The following is an 18,456-nucleotide window of genomic DNA, read 5'->3' as shown; positions in this document are numbered from 1 at the left end:
TGGGAGGAATTGAATAGCTCCTTAAATGTCTGCCACTATTCATCAACTGTCCTACCTTTCTGTCTTTCAATCTAGCCTACTAAGGCCAAATATGTTCTCATGCCTTGGTGTGGGACTGAAGTTTAATGCCCTCAAACTGAATTTGATATTCAAGGTAAAGCGTAGGAGATTTGAAGAAAAATATTTTCACCCGGAGGGTGGTGGGAAGCTGGAACTCACTGCATGAAAGGGTGGTAACGGCAGGAACCCACACAACATTTAAGAAGCATTTAGTGAAGCACTTGTAACGCCTTAACCTGCAAGGCTATGGACCAAGTGCTGGAAAATGGGGATTAGAATAAATATGTGCTTGATGGCTGGCACAGTCACAATGGGCCAAAGGGACTCCTTCTGTGCTGTAAAACTCTACGACTCCATGATTCTTTACCAGTATTTGATATGGAAAAGGAAGTATATTGCAATATGAAACTTTATTGAGATAGCCTTATACTCAGATGATCTCAGAATTCAAGTCAATTTTTCGCCAGTAATGCTGCCATTTGATATCAATTTGTTACGATCAAGACTGATAATGTGGGGAAAAAGATTTGAATTCCCAGTGACTGACTCAAAGGATCTAAGTCTTTTACTGTAACAAACTAATTGATTCTCTGTTCTCTCAGCCGGCCAATGGGGTTTCCCATTGTGGCCACCCCATGCCATCAGAAAACCCACGGGCATAGCTGCTCTGCCAGTGAACCAGAAGATCCCACCGACAGAGATTAAAGGGATCAGTTCAAAGTTACTTCCAGATTTCATCAGACTGACCTCCAATTTCACAGAGCTGTAACACCTAGTGTCCTTCAAAAGTTATTTCCCTCAGTCCTTTCAGAATCCCCAAACCGATTTTCAGCGTCAAGGCTGCTCAGATGACTTCTTCTCCCGGACACACAATGCAAATCTTCCAGTGTCCATAAATTTACACAAGTTTTGTTCTATCAGAAAGTCTGCCCCCACCAGCACCGAGAGAACCACCTTTTCCCCTGCTTCTCTCTCTCTCGCTCTCTCTCCCACCCCCCCCCCCCCCCCCAGCCCATTCAGGGGCTCTGAGTCAGACTATCTGAGAGTCTATAAAATTGCTCAATTAAAAGTAGTTGCCCCTTTCTTCATGTTCAGGTGTGAAATTTGGCATTCAAGGAATTGACCTGGGTCCCTGATCACCATGACAACCAGGCCACATAGGCTTATCATTAGCAGAACTAGTGGAAGATCACATGTCCCTCTCCATGACTCCGATTTATCTTGCAATAAAAGGGCTAGTTTAAAAAAGAACTGTCTTATCATATCCAGGGGTCAAAATTACCTCACAGTGCTGAAGTTGCACTGGAAAACTGCACTCTGGAAGATTACAAATGGTGCAGTAACTTTTTCAGCAGCTAACAAACCTTCGATACCCTTTTGGATGTCTTTCACTGGTTGCTTCTGAAAATTGACTTGGGCAAACAGATAACAGGAACTGCATCAGTGGCTCTTTGTCATTACTGTTTGTGGGATCTTGCTGTGTGACATAACTGCATCATTTGCATACACTGCAGTCACTGAAGATAATGGTCCGCCTGTGTAAAACATTGATTATGACCTCAGTGCGAGTACTATGTGTATCTTCAAACACCACACTCTGGAACAATGTTGTTTCCTCAGAAAGGACACAGCACATAACCACAGGATACTGCCTGGTGTGAGGAAGTCCAAATATGAAAATTGACTTGGAAAATAGCAACACATGTTATAGACAATATAACAGAAGTGTTTAAAATTATTGAAGGATGAGACGGGGTAGATAGGAGTGGAGTGGATCCTGTAATCGTGGGATCAAAATTGAAATATCATAGAAGCAAGATTGAATGTGAGAGAATGAGAATATAGGGCAGTGAACATTTTATTGGTACAGACAGGATTTGTTTGCTGGTGGGATCCACACCCCACCACCCGAAGAGTCATTGGGGAATGTATTTCCATCGATACTGGCTGCCACACAGCTTTTTGGCTGGAGAAAGGGCATCCTCCCCTCACTCAGGAACATGTCCTGCCTCAGAGAGGTGCTGACCAATCTAGTCCCAGCAGCACCAGTAACATATTGGCCAGGATGAGGAGTATAAGCAGTCCCAAAATTAATAGCGCTGGAGTCCAGGACCCGATAAATGCTTGGTGGTCTGATCGCAGGTTAGGAAGGGGAGACTCGAGGGAGGGGGCTGAGAGGAGAGGTGCTGAGGTCTTGATGGAGAACCTGGGGGAGGCAGCGGGTGAAAGAGCATCCACGAGTTGAAGACCTTGTCGGAGGGATATCTGATGTGGAAAGGTGGTCATTGAAAGGGTCCCCATCCTCACCCTTCTGACCTACGGTGATGTTCCAGGCTACTTCCACTTTGCTCCTTAAATGACCCCTAAGTGGTTTTAATTTCCCACTTAAGGACCACAATTGGGGTAAGGGTAGGTTGGCTGGCCTAGGCCTCGCCAATCCCACTAAAATTGTGGAGTGATTGGGGTGAGTGGGAGAGTGGTGGGAAGGCCATCCAGGGAACTTTACAGGCTCCAACCTTGCCTACGGAATAAGATAACTCCTTCTCCAAAGTCAAAGGAACATAATGGCTCTCTCATCCAAAGACACTGGGTATAATTGCCTCGACCGACAGGTGGACTCCATTTTAAATACACAAAGACGAAGGTTAAAAGCTAACCGAGAGCGCTGCCCAGTGTCTGTCTTGCTGTCGGTCTGTGTGTGTGCCATCTTTTGCAGGAACATTTGAAACTCTCTCTCTAAACCACAGCTGTGAAAAGAACTGAAATCTCCCTTCCAAATCAGAGAACACTAGAACTAAAGAATCAACTACTTGCCAACCAAAGTTAACAATTGGGATCAACCTGTATTAACTGGTCATCATCTACTCCTTGCAGCCAAGCACTGTTCTTTATAACGTCTTATTTATATTTACTTACTATTGAACTCAATTCTTACCTCTAATCCGTATGAATATAGATGCCTATGTTTTACCATTTCTCCTTACCTTTTTAGTAGTTAATAAACTTACTCTGTCTTAACACAAGAAAGCCTGGTTAACTTGGCTCCTTTTTAAACATAACTATTGGGTCTGGGAAAGGTGTTCAAGGGAAAGGGACCCTTTGTTGCTACCAGCAGAGATTGGGTTGAATAGAGACACGGAGCCAATCACCCTTCCTCACCTGGGTTTGTGAGCGGGACAATGGCGAGACAAGGGGTCTCCCCGGATCAGCAACATTTGGGGAACCTCACCTGGGCAGCTGTAACAAGCTGAATGAAAAAAAGTGCAGAAGTGTCATTGGGACAGGATGAGTAAATGTGAAAAGGGGTTTTGCTTGCATGGCAGATAATATTGACATGGACTTTTTTGGGGCTAAATGTGGCAACTTTTATATGCATTTTTGTGTGTCAAAAAATATTGGCTCACAATCCTGTTTTTCTGTTGGGTAATTGTACTGAATGGAAGCAGGAGTCCGAGAACCATTACTGTATTGCTGTGTAGACTTATCTCTGATCAATGTTGGTCTTCAGTGCAACTGCCTGCCTGGATTGTTAGATTTATCAATTTACTCTTGTCTGTGCAGCTTTCTGAAATATTTATGAGAGGCAGCTTAGGTGCTGCATTGATGAATGTGACTTGTTTTGGATGAGATTTATTTTATTCTGAGGAGCATCTGGCTACACACCTCAGTACAAATACAATCAGCGGGATTCTCCGTCGGTGGGATCCTCCGCTTCACCGGCGGAACACCCATGCTCACGGGTTTCCCGACAGTGTGGGGTGGCCAAAATGGGAAACCCATTGGTCGGCTGTGGGAACAGAGAATCCCGGCCAGTGGGGGGCGTTGCACCATAAATGGGGTTGACGGGACCGAGAATCCTGCCCAACGTGTGAGATTCCCTGGCTTCACCATAGCGCGTTTCTCGACAACCCGCGATTGGTCGGCAACAGAATCTTCTGGCCCTGCCGCTGTCAATGGAATTTCCCATTAAATCCACCCACATTGCCAGGAAATCTGCAGCAAGGATGCACCATTGGTGGGGCACGAAGATCGAGCCAAGGTGAACAGCCGGAAGATCTCGTCCAATATCGTCTGTAAATCAGTTCCCAATTGTACAAAAATTGAAAAAAAACACTTGAAAAAGTAAACATTCTTTCATTGGGTGCAGTCTACCATCCGCGTTGTGCTCGAATGGGAGCTCAACACGACCAGTACAGACTGCGCGAGGAATTGCAATCAGAATCAGTCTCCTAGGCCATCCCCTGGGTGGTCAGGGACTGTGCAGGTTGGCCTCCTGGCCCTTCCGCCTGGCTGGCACTGCAAGGCAGGCAGAAGCACTGCCAGGGTGGCACTACGAGGGTGGCACTGCCAAGGGTCAGAGCCTGGGGGAGCCATGCCCATGACCGGGGGCTAAGAAGGGTGGGGTGGTTGCAGGGTGTGTGTGAAGGGCCCTCCGGAAGGATGGAGGGGTGAAGTGTAGGGGTTTTGGAAGGGGAGGGGGCCCTGAAAGGGGACATGGGAAGGCCTGAAAAGGGGGGAGCCGTCAGCAATCCCATAGCTGGATAACATCACTTGAGGGGGGGAGGGGGGGGGGGGGTTGTAGTGTAGTACCCACATGCGTAGGGGGAGTGAAAGACCTACAAACCCACTTAGAATCATGGCACTGTTTCAAAACGATGGCCCGATCTCTGAGGAGCCAGCCTGTCCAGTGAGTTCAGCTCCCCAGTGATGAAGATAATTCTAAGCGTGGGCTTAACCAGGAAGAAACTCGCCAGGCCCAGCATAGTGACTAAGTGTGGTCAGATAGCAGTGGGAAACTCACGGACGGAACCGGAGAGAAACTCCCTGCAAAATCCACCTCAAATGACACTCCGATACCTTTCCGTTAGATAGCGCCCTTGGGCAGGATTCTACATCTCCCCAGCCCGTTTTCCGGCGTGACGTACCCTCGCCGGCAGCAGGGTTCTCTGTTGGTGCAGCTGGCCAATGGGGTTTCCCACTGTGGCCACCCCCACACTGTCAGGAAACCCGCAGGCACGGGTGCGCTGGCGGCGAAATGGAGGGTCCCGCCAATGGAGAATCCCACAGTTTATCTTTCCTGAGTTTTAAGCTCAGTATTGTTTCTATCTGCCAATCGATTTATTGGATTTGGTGTGCATCCTGGCATTGTGTCACCATCAAAGGAAACCACACAGAATCAGACAAGGTTTTAGTGAATGGAATCTCCAAATTTAGAATGAACTCGGGATAATGATTTGCTTGGACTTCCCCAAGTGAAAGTGGAGACAATTATGCCTCACTACTGTGCTGAGCTGCATGTCATAGAATTCTGACGGCTGACGTTTTCCAGCTCCATCATGTGTGGGCCTAGAGGGATAGGGGCCAGGAAAATAGGGGGAGCTCCCCATTGTACTCCTGCTGCTGGGCCACTTTCCCAAGGGTGACCGCGGAAACAGACCAGCTGCCTGATCCGTGGAGATGCGCAGCCAATCAACATGGTTGAGGTCCCAATTATTGAATGATTTTGTGACCCATCCACCATTTCACCAGCAGTGGAGTAGCTCCTGCAGCTCAGTGGGAGTCCCTCTCTGCCATTGAAAGTGCCTCTATCTTGAGTTGCCTTTGCCGTCTCCGACTTGCCTCAGCAGTGTTGCTGAGGATCGAGAGCTGATAACCTTTTGAAGCCCTTTGGCAGCATCAGGACTAATGGAAGTGAGTATAGAGTTGGCCAATTAGGAGGCAACCTCCTGGAAGATTTTGACATTGGTTTTTGTTGCCAGCGGCTTGGGACCCGCTAAGCGATTTTCATTTCATTTCATTTCATTCTGCCGTCTGATCCCAAAGACCCCCATCTCCTTTTTTTTTCTTAACAATGGTTTCAAATTGTTGTCTATTTTGGCTGAACAATAGTTATAATTCAGTAACTCAAAATGGCAGATAACAAGTCCGTGATGTGATCCCGTGTAAACTAAATTGACCTGTGTGGCCTTTAAAGTGGATAGGGTTAAGTTCTAGTCTAAAGAGAAGGATAAATAAGTGGGCAACGTCACCACAAAATAAAGCGTCTCTCTCTGTTTCTTGTTACAGTGTCAGGCTGTTGAAGAAACGGAAAATGTGTGTATTTTGTTTGTGGTCCAAAACATTGTGGGCGAGATTCTCCGGACTCACGACGGGTCGGAGAATAGCGGGCGTCGGAAATTTTTACGGCGACGCTGTTCCGACACCCTCCCGCTATTCTCCGAACCCCGCAAATTGTCGGAGTCGCGTTTCCCGACAAACGCCTCCTTCCCGCCCCTGACACGACCAGAATCGCCACTGTGAGCCCCCCCGCTATTCACCGGCCCGGATGGGCCGAAGTCCCGACGTCATGGCGCCCTGTTTGGACGTCGTGAAACACACCTGCTTTTTAAATTCGTCAACCAGTCGGCCTGGCTGACGACTGCTTGGAGGAGGTCAGGGCACCACTCTGCGCACCGCTCAGCGCACCGCTCAGCGCACCGCTCGAGTCTGGCCACAACGGGGAAGGCATCCCTGGGAACGGGAGGGGGTCCAGAACGGGGGCGGTGGGGGGGACGGAGGGGGCAGTGGGGGAGACGGAGGGGGCAGTGGGGGAGACGGAGGGGGCAGTGGGGGAGACGGAGGATGCAGTGGGGGAGATGGAGGGGGCAGTGGGGGAGACGGAGGAGGCAGTGGGGGAGACGGAGGGGGCAGTGGGGGAGACGGGGGAGGCAGTGGGGGGCGACGGAGGGGGGGGGGTTTAGGTAGAGAGTGAGCCGTCCAACCCCGTAACAAAATGTCTGCCACCATGCCATGGTGTGCAGGTGACGAGGACACGGCCGCTGGTTCCCCTGTGGCTTCCGGCCACAGGCCACTGACGCACCCGTGAGGAGGCCATAGTTTACTGGCCGTTGGATGCAGGAAGTGACCAGGGGTTAGGCTGCCCGCGTGTCAGCAGCGCGATCAGGCCACCGGGACACACTGGTATCCCATGGCTGGCGGCTGCCAAGGTGTCGACTAACGTCCGTCTAACATGTCCCGTTTCTCTGCCCCCCACCACCCTTCTGTAGGTTAGCACGATGCATGGGAACAGAACGGCTATGTTCTGCGCAGTGGTTGGGGCCGCTCTACTGGATTTGGAGATGCAGCAGCATCCACACCCACAACCCGCAGTGGCTGCAGGGCCAGCTGCAGCAGCAGAGGGAAGGGCCGAGGAGTTGCCAGTCGTCGAGCAGCATGGGGGGGGGGGGGGGGGAGGAGGAGGAGGAGGAGGAAGAGGAAGAGGAGAGAGTGAGGGTGCAGCCACGGCGTCAGAGGCGACGACCAAAGCCGAGGGTGTACCGTGTCCGGGTCTCTTTCCTAACAATGCCGGACATCACCTGCAGGAGAAGACTCCGGCTGAGTAGGCAGACGGTGATACATATCTGCGAACTCCTGTCGCACCTCGCCCCACGTGGAACGGGGGGAGGACACGCGATCCCGGTAGCCATCAAGGTGACGGTCGCTCTGAACTTCTATGCTACCGGCTCCTTCCAGTCTCCGAGCGGGGACGTCTCTGGGATCTCCCAGTCATCGGTGCACAGGTGCATCCGGGATGTGACCGACGCCCTCTATGCCATCGCCGATCGCTACATCACCTTTCCCGAGGACCGAGCAAGTCAAGACTCACGAGCCCGTGGATTTGCCAGTGTGGCCGGGATACCGAGGGTTCAGGGGTCAATCGACTGTGTTCACGTCCCCATGCGCCCGCCTGCTGTGGACAGGGACGTGTTCACAAACAGGAGGGGGACATACTCCATTAATGTCCAGGTGGTATGCGACCCCCACATGAGGTTCATGAACGTCTGTGCAAGGTTCCCAGGGAGTGTGCATGACTCCTACATACTAGCGCAGTCGTTCATCCCTGCGATGTTTGAGGGACGTCCCCCCCGGCTGAGGGGCTGGTTGCTAGGTGACAGGGGTTATCCGCTGAGGTCTTGGCTGATGACGCCGATACGGAGGCCTCAGACCAATGCGGAAACACGATACAACGAGGCCCATGCAGCAACCAGGGGTGTGGTGGAGCGCTGCCTTGGCCTCCTGAAGATGAGATTCAGGTGCCTGGACCGCTCCGGAGGGGCCCTGCAGTACCAGGCCGACAGGGTCGCTCGCATTGTAGTGGTCTGCTGTGCGCTGCACAACATCGCGATGCAGAGGGGAGATGACCTGTTGCAGGAGGCGGAGGGAGAAGCTAGTGGCAGTGGTGCCAGCACAGAGGAGGAGGAGGAGGAGGAGGAGGAGGAGGAGGAGGAGGAGGAGGACGCTGGCGGAGTGGCGGGCGCAGCACGCAGACACGACCCAGGTGCTGGTGATGTCCAGGAGGCGGCACGACGGACCCGGCAAGGACGGCGGGCACGCGATGCCATGGTGGCAGCACGGTTCACGCATCGCATGTGACGTCCCCGATGAACACCAAACCACCACCTGCATCGCTAGTCATGCAGAGGGTCACCACACAACTGCCACCACCAAACCCCCCCCCCCCTCAGTGTACACTGCTCCACTTCGACATGACGCTTATCACTGGGTCCAGACGGAATGGCACAACATTGATGGCTGTGTCAGCGGGTGTGATCAGTGCCATGTGGAATGATGACAGCCCGCTCTGCGAAGAGCTGTGAGCTCAGAATCGTTAGAGAGAGTCTGACCCATGGCAATAGCTGAACCATCCACCTTGGTGGCCGCTGAGTTCGTCACTGACACTCCATCACGTGCCCGCGTGGGCTAGCTGTGGGAGGGGGGTAGGGGCAGGGACTGCACACCCGGCACCGAGGTTTCACCACCCGCCACCCCCAGCGACACTCGGTCACCATCACGATTCCTGTGGCTGTGGAACAATCACACGGTATTACAAGTAAGGTGGAACAGTGTGTTTAATATTAACAATTATTTACAGGTGCCCTACCCCTACAACTAAACTGTGCCCTTCACCCGTGCCAACTTACTCAGTGTCTATCTTAGTTGCCTTACGGGCCCTACCACTACGTCTAAGTGAATCCCCAGATGATACAGCAGGAGTGGAGGAGGATTGCTGCGAATCGCCCCCCTCGACTCGTTTCTCCTTGGCCAAGCGTTTCCTGGGGCGACCCGGCCTTGATGGGCCAGGCTGCTCTGCGGGCGTCTCGGGTGACATTGTGCCACCCTGCTCTGCCTGCTGCCCACCCGATGCACCAGGGATGGGACGGGGGGAGGCCGAGAATTCCGGGACGTCCCGTGATGGAGTTAATGGGACGGGCCCCGAAACCTCCTCCTCCCTCGGGGAGCCCGGTGGCCCCCGGGCCTCACTTTGGGACAGAGGTGCGAGCGGGGAGGTTCCCCGTCGCACCACCGACACCTGGCGCTGCCAGTCCTGGAGGCCTGCAACGGTATCCACCAGGATCCGAAGGTTTGCAGAGACGGAGTCCAGGGAGTTAGACATTCCCGCCAGGGACTGTGCGATCTCAACCTGATTGTGCACGACGCCATCCAGCACATGTGTCAGGCGGTTGATGCTCTCGGCGACTGACTGCTGCGACTGGCCAATGACCTGCTGAGACTCGGCCATGGCCCGCAGGGCGCCGGCAATGTCGGTTTGGCTCTGGCACATTGCTGCCTGTGAGAGGGCAACCCTGTCCAGAGCCGAGGATGACGCGTGCACATTAATCCCAACGTCTTGCATAACCTGACCCATTGCCTCCACCGCGGATGCCACCCGTGCGGTGTCGGACTGGGTCTCTGCCATGAGCGGCACCACTCCCTGCTCTTGGACGCGGATCGACTCCTCTAACAGCGTCTGCAGAGTCTGGAAGGAAGCCCTCATCCCGTCATTGTTTCCCTGGGTTTCCTGAGGCATCGGCTGTGCGGGTGGGTTGAGAAACTCCAGGAACTCCGAAAACGTCTGGGAGCCAGCTGCATCCTGGGCCTGGTCTGGCCTCCGCGAGTCCGGGCCCTCTGTTGCTCCGACCTCCACCTGCTGTACCTGCTCATCTGTGATGTGCCAACCAGACTGTGCCCCAGGAGACTCATCACTAAATAGGCCCGCCGGGGTGTGTATCTCTGGGATGATGGAAGTGGTGGGAGAAAGCAGTGCCGCAAGCCCGACGCTCAAAATGTTTAGGGCCTCGTCCAGGGTGTGGGGCCGCTCAGCGACAGGAGGGTTGTCCCTGGCCATTTCTGGTGGTGGTGGTGGACCTCGAACCCTCTGTGCGTCCTGGTCCGCAGATTGGGTTGGGGCAGATAGGGCTGCCCGCTGATCGGGCACCCTCTGTTGTGAGGCCCCGGGTGAGGTGGCGGCAGATTCGTGTCTCCGTCTGCAGCCAGATGGCCCTGGTCGTTCGGCATCACGTCCTAGGGAAGAGAATGAGACGGGTTATTTCGATTTGCTCGGCAGGCCGCTGGACGGTCCCAGTGGGCAGGGTGTGTGAAGGGACAGAGGATGGGGAGGTGTCCCAGTGGGCAGGGTGTGTGAAGGGACAGAGGATGGGGGGGGGGGGAGGGTGTTTGTCAGGGAGGTTTGTCTCACTTGCTGCAGTTCCGCCAACCTCGCATTGCGCGATATCGCGGGTGGCAGACCCCCCAACAAGGTCCAGTGCCCTCTGTTCAAAGGTGCTGAGGGGGTGCATGTTGGGCGAACCCCCTCCAGTCTTGTGCCGCTCACGGTGGTTATGACCGGCCTTGGCCTGTTGGGGGAGGAAACATAGGTAGATCATTACAAAACGGTAGGTCTCAGAAGTCCGTTCTGATACTGGCACAGTTTGGGGGGGGGGCAAGTTGTCATCAGATGATTGCATCTCTCCTCGGGGCCAGAGCGCTGGGTCTGTGACAACTTTGTGAACCACCCTCAAATAACTCTGCCCCAATCCCTCTCCCCCCCCCCCCCGGGCAGTTAAGGGGGAGGGATGGTTGTGACTAGGGGGCACCCTCATGGCACTTACCCTGGCAGACCTGGTGAGGTCATGTAGCTTCTTTCGGCACTGCTCTGCTGAGCGAGGGGTCTGCCCCACAGCACTGACGGCAGCAGCCACGTCACGCCAGGCCTGGCGTACCGTGCTGGCAGGTTGGCGATGCCCTCTCCGCGGGCGGATGATGCCCCTCCTCTGCTCCACGGCATCGAGCAGCGCCTCGACGTCTGCATCAATAAAGCGAGGTGCAGCTCGCCTAGGCTCCGACATCCTGCCCGACAGATTCTGTGGTCGCCCGCGCCTTTTTACGGCGTCGGGCGGCGTCACATGGGCGGGTTCGTGTCGTCGTCGCGTCCCGTCGTCATCACGCACGTAATTGACGCGGCCGCGCTGCTAGCCCATTTCCAGGAAGTGAATCGGTCGGGAAATGAAGCCTTCGCGACCGTCGTAAAACAGTCCCGATTTTTACGACCGTTTGCCGACTTTCCGCGGGTGCGGAGAATTTCGCCCAGGGTATCAGTGTAGGTTCGGTGGTAACACTTTTGCCTCTAAGTCAGACAGTTGTGGGCTCAAGTCCCGCTTCAGAGACCTGAGCAGATGATTGAGGCTGAACCTGAGGTGCAGTATTTCAGATGAGATTTTGAATTGAAGCACCCACTACCATCTCAGGTGGATGTGAAAGATCTCAAGGAACTATTCCAAGAATAGAGGCGATCTCCCAATATCCAAGTCAACATTTATTCCTCAACACATGTCTGGCTGTTCATTTCAATGTTGTTTATGGGAGTCTGCTGCATGCAAATTGATAGTTACCTTTTCTACATTACATCAATGACTACACTTATAAAAATACTTCATTGGTTTTAAAAGTGCATTTGGGATTTCTGAGGTCGGGAATGATACTACCTCAATGCAAATCTTTCTTTCCTTTTTAAGATATTTAACTTAACTTACTATCTGTGTTATATTGTTATAGTGTTGGGTCGAGCGTCGCCCACAGCATGGATTCAATTCCTGTACCGGCTGAGGTTACCCATGAAGGCCTTACCTTCTCAACCTTGCCCCTCGCCTGAGATGTGGTAACCCCCAGGTTAAATCACCACCAGTCAGCTCTCCCCCTCAGATGTGAAAGCAGCCTTTGGTCCTCGGGGACGATGGTGACATTCATTGTTATAATGTCTTTCTGATTTTCCCATTCTAGGCATTGCTGTCATGTGTGAGACAGAAATAATATCAAATGAACCCTCAAGCCCACCATCATACTATGGCGAATCATCGGATTCATACTATCGTGTGGACCGCTGGCAAAAGCTCCGAACAGCTGTCAGGAAGCTAGAGTTCTGGGAAAACTTCAATGCTGAACTGGCAGGATGTGGGTTCTTTTCTAAAGTATACAAAGTAAGAGAAGTATTACTCACCATCTTAACAGCACCTTTCATTGTTACACAACTTTTGTCGGGTTTACTTATGCCAATAATGAAGCTCCTTCCTCATTTTGTAGAGATGAACACTTTGAAAGTTTAGCTAAAGACTAGATTGAAATTCCTTTCAAGTGGACACCAATAAATAATCTGTCAATTGCTTAGTTCTGAAAAAGTATTATTCAACTCGAAACGTTAACTTTGCTTCTCTCTCTCCCCAGTACTATTTCCACCACTTTCTGCTTTTTATTGATTTTATTACACAATGCTTAGTTCTGTTTAAGTGTATGAAATAGATTTATACAGTATTGAAGTCTTGATTCCGAACGACTTAACTATTTACTTTGAAACAGTATCTGCTCATGTATAGAAATGCACAAGACATGCTCTGGCAAATTAATAAGCAAAGAGCAAATTGAACAATTTAACGGTTATCACTGAACAAAGCCTTCTAGGTATCTTGTTAAACATAGGCAGATCAACGGAAGGGCAAGCATGTCATATACAAACTGTGTGTGCCTGATTCACACAGTAGATATTTTACTTCTGTCATTTCTCAAAGGCAGTGTCCTGTGTGAGTGAGTGTACCAGGTGTAAAGAATAGGGGGCTGGATTCTTCCGCTCCACCCGCCGCAACATCGTGAAACGCAGACAATGGAGAAGTCCATTGCCCTTGGGCGAGATTCTCCAGTCGCCGGGCGGGCACGGCTGAAGAATCCCGCCCAGGATCTCCACCTTGTTGCTTCGCTCCTCTTCCCTTTCGAAAGAGAGGGCAAAGTGTTTCCACATTAAATTGGAGCAATTTATGAGAATCTTAATATGAGATTGTGATGATTTAATTTCATGCTGTATTCTATTTTCGACGTTGCACCATGCAGAACGTCAATTACGAATCTTGCTCATGTATAAAATGGATGTCAGTATCACTCAATGGTCAGCTGCTCATTTAAAGGGCACCGTAAGAAGATTTAATAAGCAGTTGTAAGGTCACCTCTGCATCAGTGAGTCTGGGCCAATAGAGCAGAAATTGCAAATCGGAAGTAACTGCTGCAAAGCCAGCTGCACCTACCGTGCATTTTAGAACTGGCACAACCTGCATTCCCGATCCCAACCACTGAGTGGAAAGATGTTTACCCTTGTGTTGCCTCTGCCTCTTTTACCAATCGCATCAAATCAATTTCCCTGTGTCCCGATCATTCTGCCAATGGGAACAATTTCTCTCTATCTACTCTGTCCAGTACATCAAATCTCCTCTCAACTATTTCTCCTCTAGGAGTAAGATTCCATCTCGGCTAATATAGAACATAGAACAGTACAGCACAGAACAGGCCCTTCGGCCCTTGATGTTGCGCCGAGCTTTGTCCGAAACCAAGATCAAGCTATCCCTAACTGAAGTCTCTCATCCAGTAGATGTTTTCTGCACCCCTCCAATACCTTCAGATCCATCCTAATGTGTGGTGCCCAGAATTGGGCACAATACTTTACTTGAGGCTGAACCCTTCCTTGTAACTTCCTTGTTTTTGTACTTTATGCCTCTATTCACAAAGCCAAAGATCCGGGGCTGGATTCTCCGCCCCGCCGAATCACATTTCTGTTCCACCCCGCCGGCGGGAAGCTCCGTTACGCCGGCTGGTCAATGAGGTTTCCCATTGTGGGGCAGCCCCACGCCATTGGAGCATCCCACCGGTGGAGAATCCAGCCACTGTATGCCTTAAAAACCACTTTCCCAACCTGCCCTTCAGTGATTTATCCTGCATCCCCTTTAGAATCATAGCCTTTATTTTCTATTGCCTCTCCTCATCTTCTTATCAAAATGTATCATTTCACACTTCTTTACATTGAATTCCATCTGCCACATGTCCAACCACCCCACCTGCCTGCTTCTGATGCCTTGAAGTCTGCCAATCTCCTCCTTACAGTTCACAATGCTTCCAAGTTGTGCCCTGCACTACCAAGTCTAAGTCATTAAAGTAAATCAAGAAAAGCAGTGCTCCTAATACCGATCTGTGACACCAATTGACTTAATGGTTCAAACGATTGAACATTCACGTAACTCTCAAACATTTGCTGAGCCTTGCTGATTTTAAGTAATTGTCAAATCAATTACAAAAGTGAACTGCCAGTCACATACAGAACTGAATGTGGCATTTTCCTTTCCCTTAAGCTTCTTGAGTCTTTGGAGGTTATTGAACAATAACCTCCAAACAAGGGCAGCACGGTAGCATGGTGGTTAGCATAAATGCTTCACAGCTCCAGGGTCCCAGGTTCGATTCCCGGCTGGGTCACTGTCTGTGTGGAGTCTGCATGTCCTCCCCGTGTGTGCGTGGGTTTCCTCCGGGTGCTCCGGTTTCCTCCCACAGTCCAAAGATGTGCGGGTTAGGTGGATTGGCCATGCTAAATTGCCCGTAGTGTCCTAAAAAGTAAGGTTAGGGGGGGGGGGTTGTTGGGTTACGGGTATAGGGTGGATACGTGGGTTTGAGTAGGGTGATCATTGCTCGGCACAACATCGAGGGCCGAAGGGCCTGTTCTGTGCTGTACTGTTCTATGTTCTATAAATCAAAATAATGCTTCCAACAAGGTGTACTGAGTACAAGATTCCGTTTGAAGCTGTGGCTTGAATAATCAGCTTACAAAGATGGAGTTTATAAGATTGTTACATTTTGGGTCTGTCTTTTTAATTTAAGTTAAAATGGTGGAATAAAGGGAGGGGGGGAGAGTCATGTGACCTGCTCTGTTTTGCCCTGACAACAAATCTGGACAGCTTGGTTGTTAAAGGTTAAAGGGGCCCTGGGTTGATTTACTGGGAAGAAGGTATTTACGCCTGTAAAAAATGATGCAGACATCTGGGTTGGCTGAGGGTAGACTGTTAGGCTTCAGGTCTCACCTGGTGATGGTGTTAGAATGTCAGGTTTTATAAATGGTTACACTTTAAGTTGTCTATTTAATTCCAAGATAGGAGTTGTGGGTGTAGAGGATAACATATCATTCTCGATCCAAGGCCCCATATGATCCACATCACCATGGAGATGTGTTTTGAGAGGGCAAGAGTTATGATTTCAGATTCCACAGTTTCCGAAGATATCACAGACCCTCACAGACCCAAGTCAGTCTGCAAGAACCAGAGAAATAGAAAGAGATGGAGACAGACAGTCCTGCACCTGAAGCAGTGAAAATGATGTTTTTATTCTTAACAGGTTTGTTTGGACTCACCTGATGAAGGAGCTATGCTCTGAAAGCTAGTGTTTGAAACAAACCTGTTGGACTTTAACCTGGTGTTGTAAGACTTCTTATTGTGCCCACCCCAGTCCAATGCAGGCATCTCCACATCATTTATTCTTAACAGCACAGAAGCTGTGAAGTTGGCTCACACTTTTTGTTTGAAGTGCTCACACTGAGATTGTATATTTCAAGTTTATGAGAATTTAATTGAGGCTGGAACATTCACCTAACTTTGGTTCGAGGGAGGAATCTCCAGTATAAATGTCATTGTGAGTGTTTAGAGATTAGAAGTTAAGTAGCTGGGAAAGGAAAAAGGAAGCAAGCCAGCAGGAATGGAGAATAGCTTTGGACTTGTTGCAGGAGAATAAAATGTGTAAATAAGGGACAGAGTAAAGTATAACAATGAAGGGGGGTTTTCGGTCATTTTATAAGTTACATGAGATAAACCTTTCTGACGACTTTAATGTTTAAGATGCCCACAAAATAATGTTTAGCCATGTGTTTTTAAGCTCATTGTTGCAGTAAAAGTCTTAAAACTTGAAATATTGTTGTGTGAACCTTCTATTCAGTCATTAGAAATTCAAATATTTTTTTAATAAGTTATCGGCCTCTATGAGAATTGTAACAATCATCATAGATGGAATGTAGAGGAAGATGAGGTAGCAAGAACTGTACAATATAACTGTGTGAGCCTCCCCAAGTTTACATTCATATAAATAATTTATTGTAATTTATTGCAACTTTGAACACCACTATCAGTTCTCTTCTTAACCCATGTTCTAGTGAAAACAGCTTCAGCTTCTCAGTTTCTCCTCCTAACCAAATGCTCTTCTATTTTATCCAAAGGATCTACACAGTACTGTGCTTCAAGTCGTGTTCCATGTCTTTTCACTATGGCTGTTAATCACCAATATTATCAAAAGCTTTCCTAAATTTAAAGCCTATTCTATAGTACCCTTATGGACCAATTGGTAAATTGTGTTGCTGAGGAAGATTTTACTCCCGAGTATGAAGAACTAATTGGCATGAAATGTGTCGCTCCATAAGACTAAAACAGAATTGCTGTTTAATCGCTTTGGAAATATAATAAAGTATTTACAAAGTTCACACCGAGGGAAACTACTCTCAGAGCTCATTATATTTATTAACCAGTTTAAACAATACCAGTCAGCCCAAAGCAAATCAATGTTTAATGAAGATATGCCAAAAAGAGCCTCTTAATATTGGTATGATATTTCAAAGGGCACAATTTTAAATATTAAAACCCTTGAATAATAAAGTTGTTCCATCTATGCTGAACTGATGTGCCATTAAATTAAACTATGAAGGAGCAATTAGCCAAGCGTTGTCAGCTTTCTTGGAGAAGATAAACCTAGTTCACAGCTTTATGTAATCATGGCCGCTCATGCCTTTTTCAGTGAAATGAGTGGTCAAAAGATTTTCCAGCCAAATGGAGTCAGAATTTTGTTAGAAGTCCTTGGGCTAAATAATCATAGGTTATCATGGGTTGTACTCAATGTTTTGATATAACCAGCCTGACTTTTCAAAAATATTAGAATATCCATTTTATGTGATTGATAAATAATGATACGTACCGCAAAAAATCAGTAATATTGTTTGAAAGTATAAAATAACACATAAATGCTTTTAAGTTAAGAACAGTAGATTATTTGATTTGATTTTAATATCCCATGATCTGTAACATTTTTTTACTAGTTCCATATTCAATATAATGTGAAATATACAACTTTTAATATTTCATATCAACGTTCCTCTGGATTTCCTGAAAATAAGGTGTTTGCATCTGGTTTTGATTCTTAAATGTTTATTCTGTTTAACAAATCAAACATGACTTCCTGGATGACAGGTGATATATTACCAATGGCATGATAAATATGTCAACAAATGGAGGTCCTTCCTCAGTTTGGTGCGTTTGTGTAGCACTTTATATTGATAGGGCTGATACTGGATTCTGGAAATACGTCAGGCAGGGAAGTTGGGTCACAAGGTTAGTCAGACATCAGGCTTGAGTAGGTACAATCTGTGTGCATGTTCATGTGAATTTTGGGAGTGCCTCATTAGTTAGCTGAATGCAGTTTCTGCAGCTTTGATGCCTGAAGGGTTCTGTGAACTGGCAGTTAAATGGAAGCAATGCTGAAGAACAAGACCCGCACCTCTTGATGCATTTCCAATCTGGGTACACGGGACGGATGTGCATATCGATAGGGTTGACAATTGTTGGTCTGGCCTGGAGTCTCCTTGAATTAAAGACTACTCTTCTGGGCGCTGTGCACGTCAAACATTCCTGTCTCCTCTCCAGTTCATTTGCTGCTGAAACCCTCACCAATGCCTTTCTTACCTTCACACTGGCTCCTTCAAAGTTCTCCTACCCGGACACCCATCCTCCATTTTCCATTTTAAAATTCTCATAATTGTTTTCAAATCCTTCCATGACCTTAGCCTGCTCTGTATCTCTATAACCTTCTCCAGCTCGACAACCTTCTGTAGTTTCCATGCTCCTCCTATTCTGGCCTCCTTCTTTTGGCAGCCCTGCCCTTCAGTCATCTCGGCCCTGAGCTCTAGACGTCTCTCCCTAATTGTCTGCAACTTTCTGCCCTCCTTGAAGATGCTGCTTAAAACTACCTCTCTGACCACATATCTGCTCTAATATCTCCCTATGGGCTTTGTGTTTGCTTCTGTGAAGTGCGCAATGTTCTTTTAATGTAAATACAATTTGTTCTCCCTCCGAGCAACCAGCAGAAAAAGTCATAATGGTATGAGAATAAATTATGGCTTCCTTTAATTCTCTTTGGGCAATTTCATTTATTAGTTCAAAAACAAAATTGGCGATTGAAAAGAAA

General features: G+C 49.0%; 1 protein-coding gene across 5 annotated transcripts in view; it reads left to right on the top strand.

Annotated features, from left to right (window-relative positions):
- Nucleotides 1-18,456, top strand: part of LOC119955597 (dual specificity testis-specific protein kinase 2-like) — a 129,051-nt gene that overhangs the window by 50,619 nt on the left and 59,976 nt on the right. For all 5 annotated transcript variants that reach the window (XM_038781967.1, XM_038781966.1, XM_038781965.1 and 2 more), the window contains one exon: nt 12,157-12,353. In XM_038781967.1, the coding sequence (XP_038637895.1) occupies nt 12,168-12,353 (186 nt within the window). In that variant the 5' untranslated portion in view covers nt 12,157-12,167. The remainder of the gene's footprint in view (nt 1-12,156; nt 12,354-18,456) is intronic.

Source organism: Scyliorhinus canicula, chromosome 21 (assembly GCF_902713615.1).
Source record: "Scyliorhinus canicula chromosome 21, sScyCan1.1, whole genome shotgun sequence".
NCBI classification, from domain to species: domain Eukaryota; kingdom Metazoa; phylum Chordata; class Chondrichthyes; order Carcharhiniformes; family Scyliorhinidae; genus Scyliorhinus; species Scyliorhinus canicula.
Note: the sequence above shows the minus strand (reverse complement) of the source record. Positions and strands in the feature narration are given on the sequence as shown.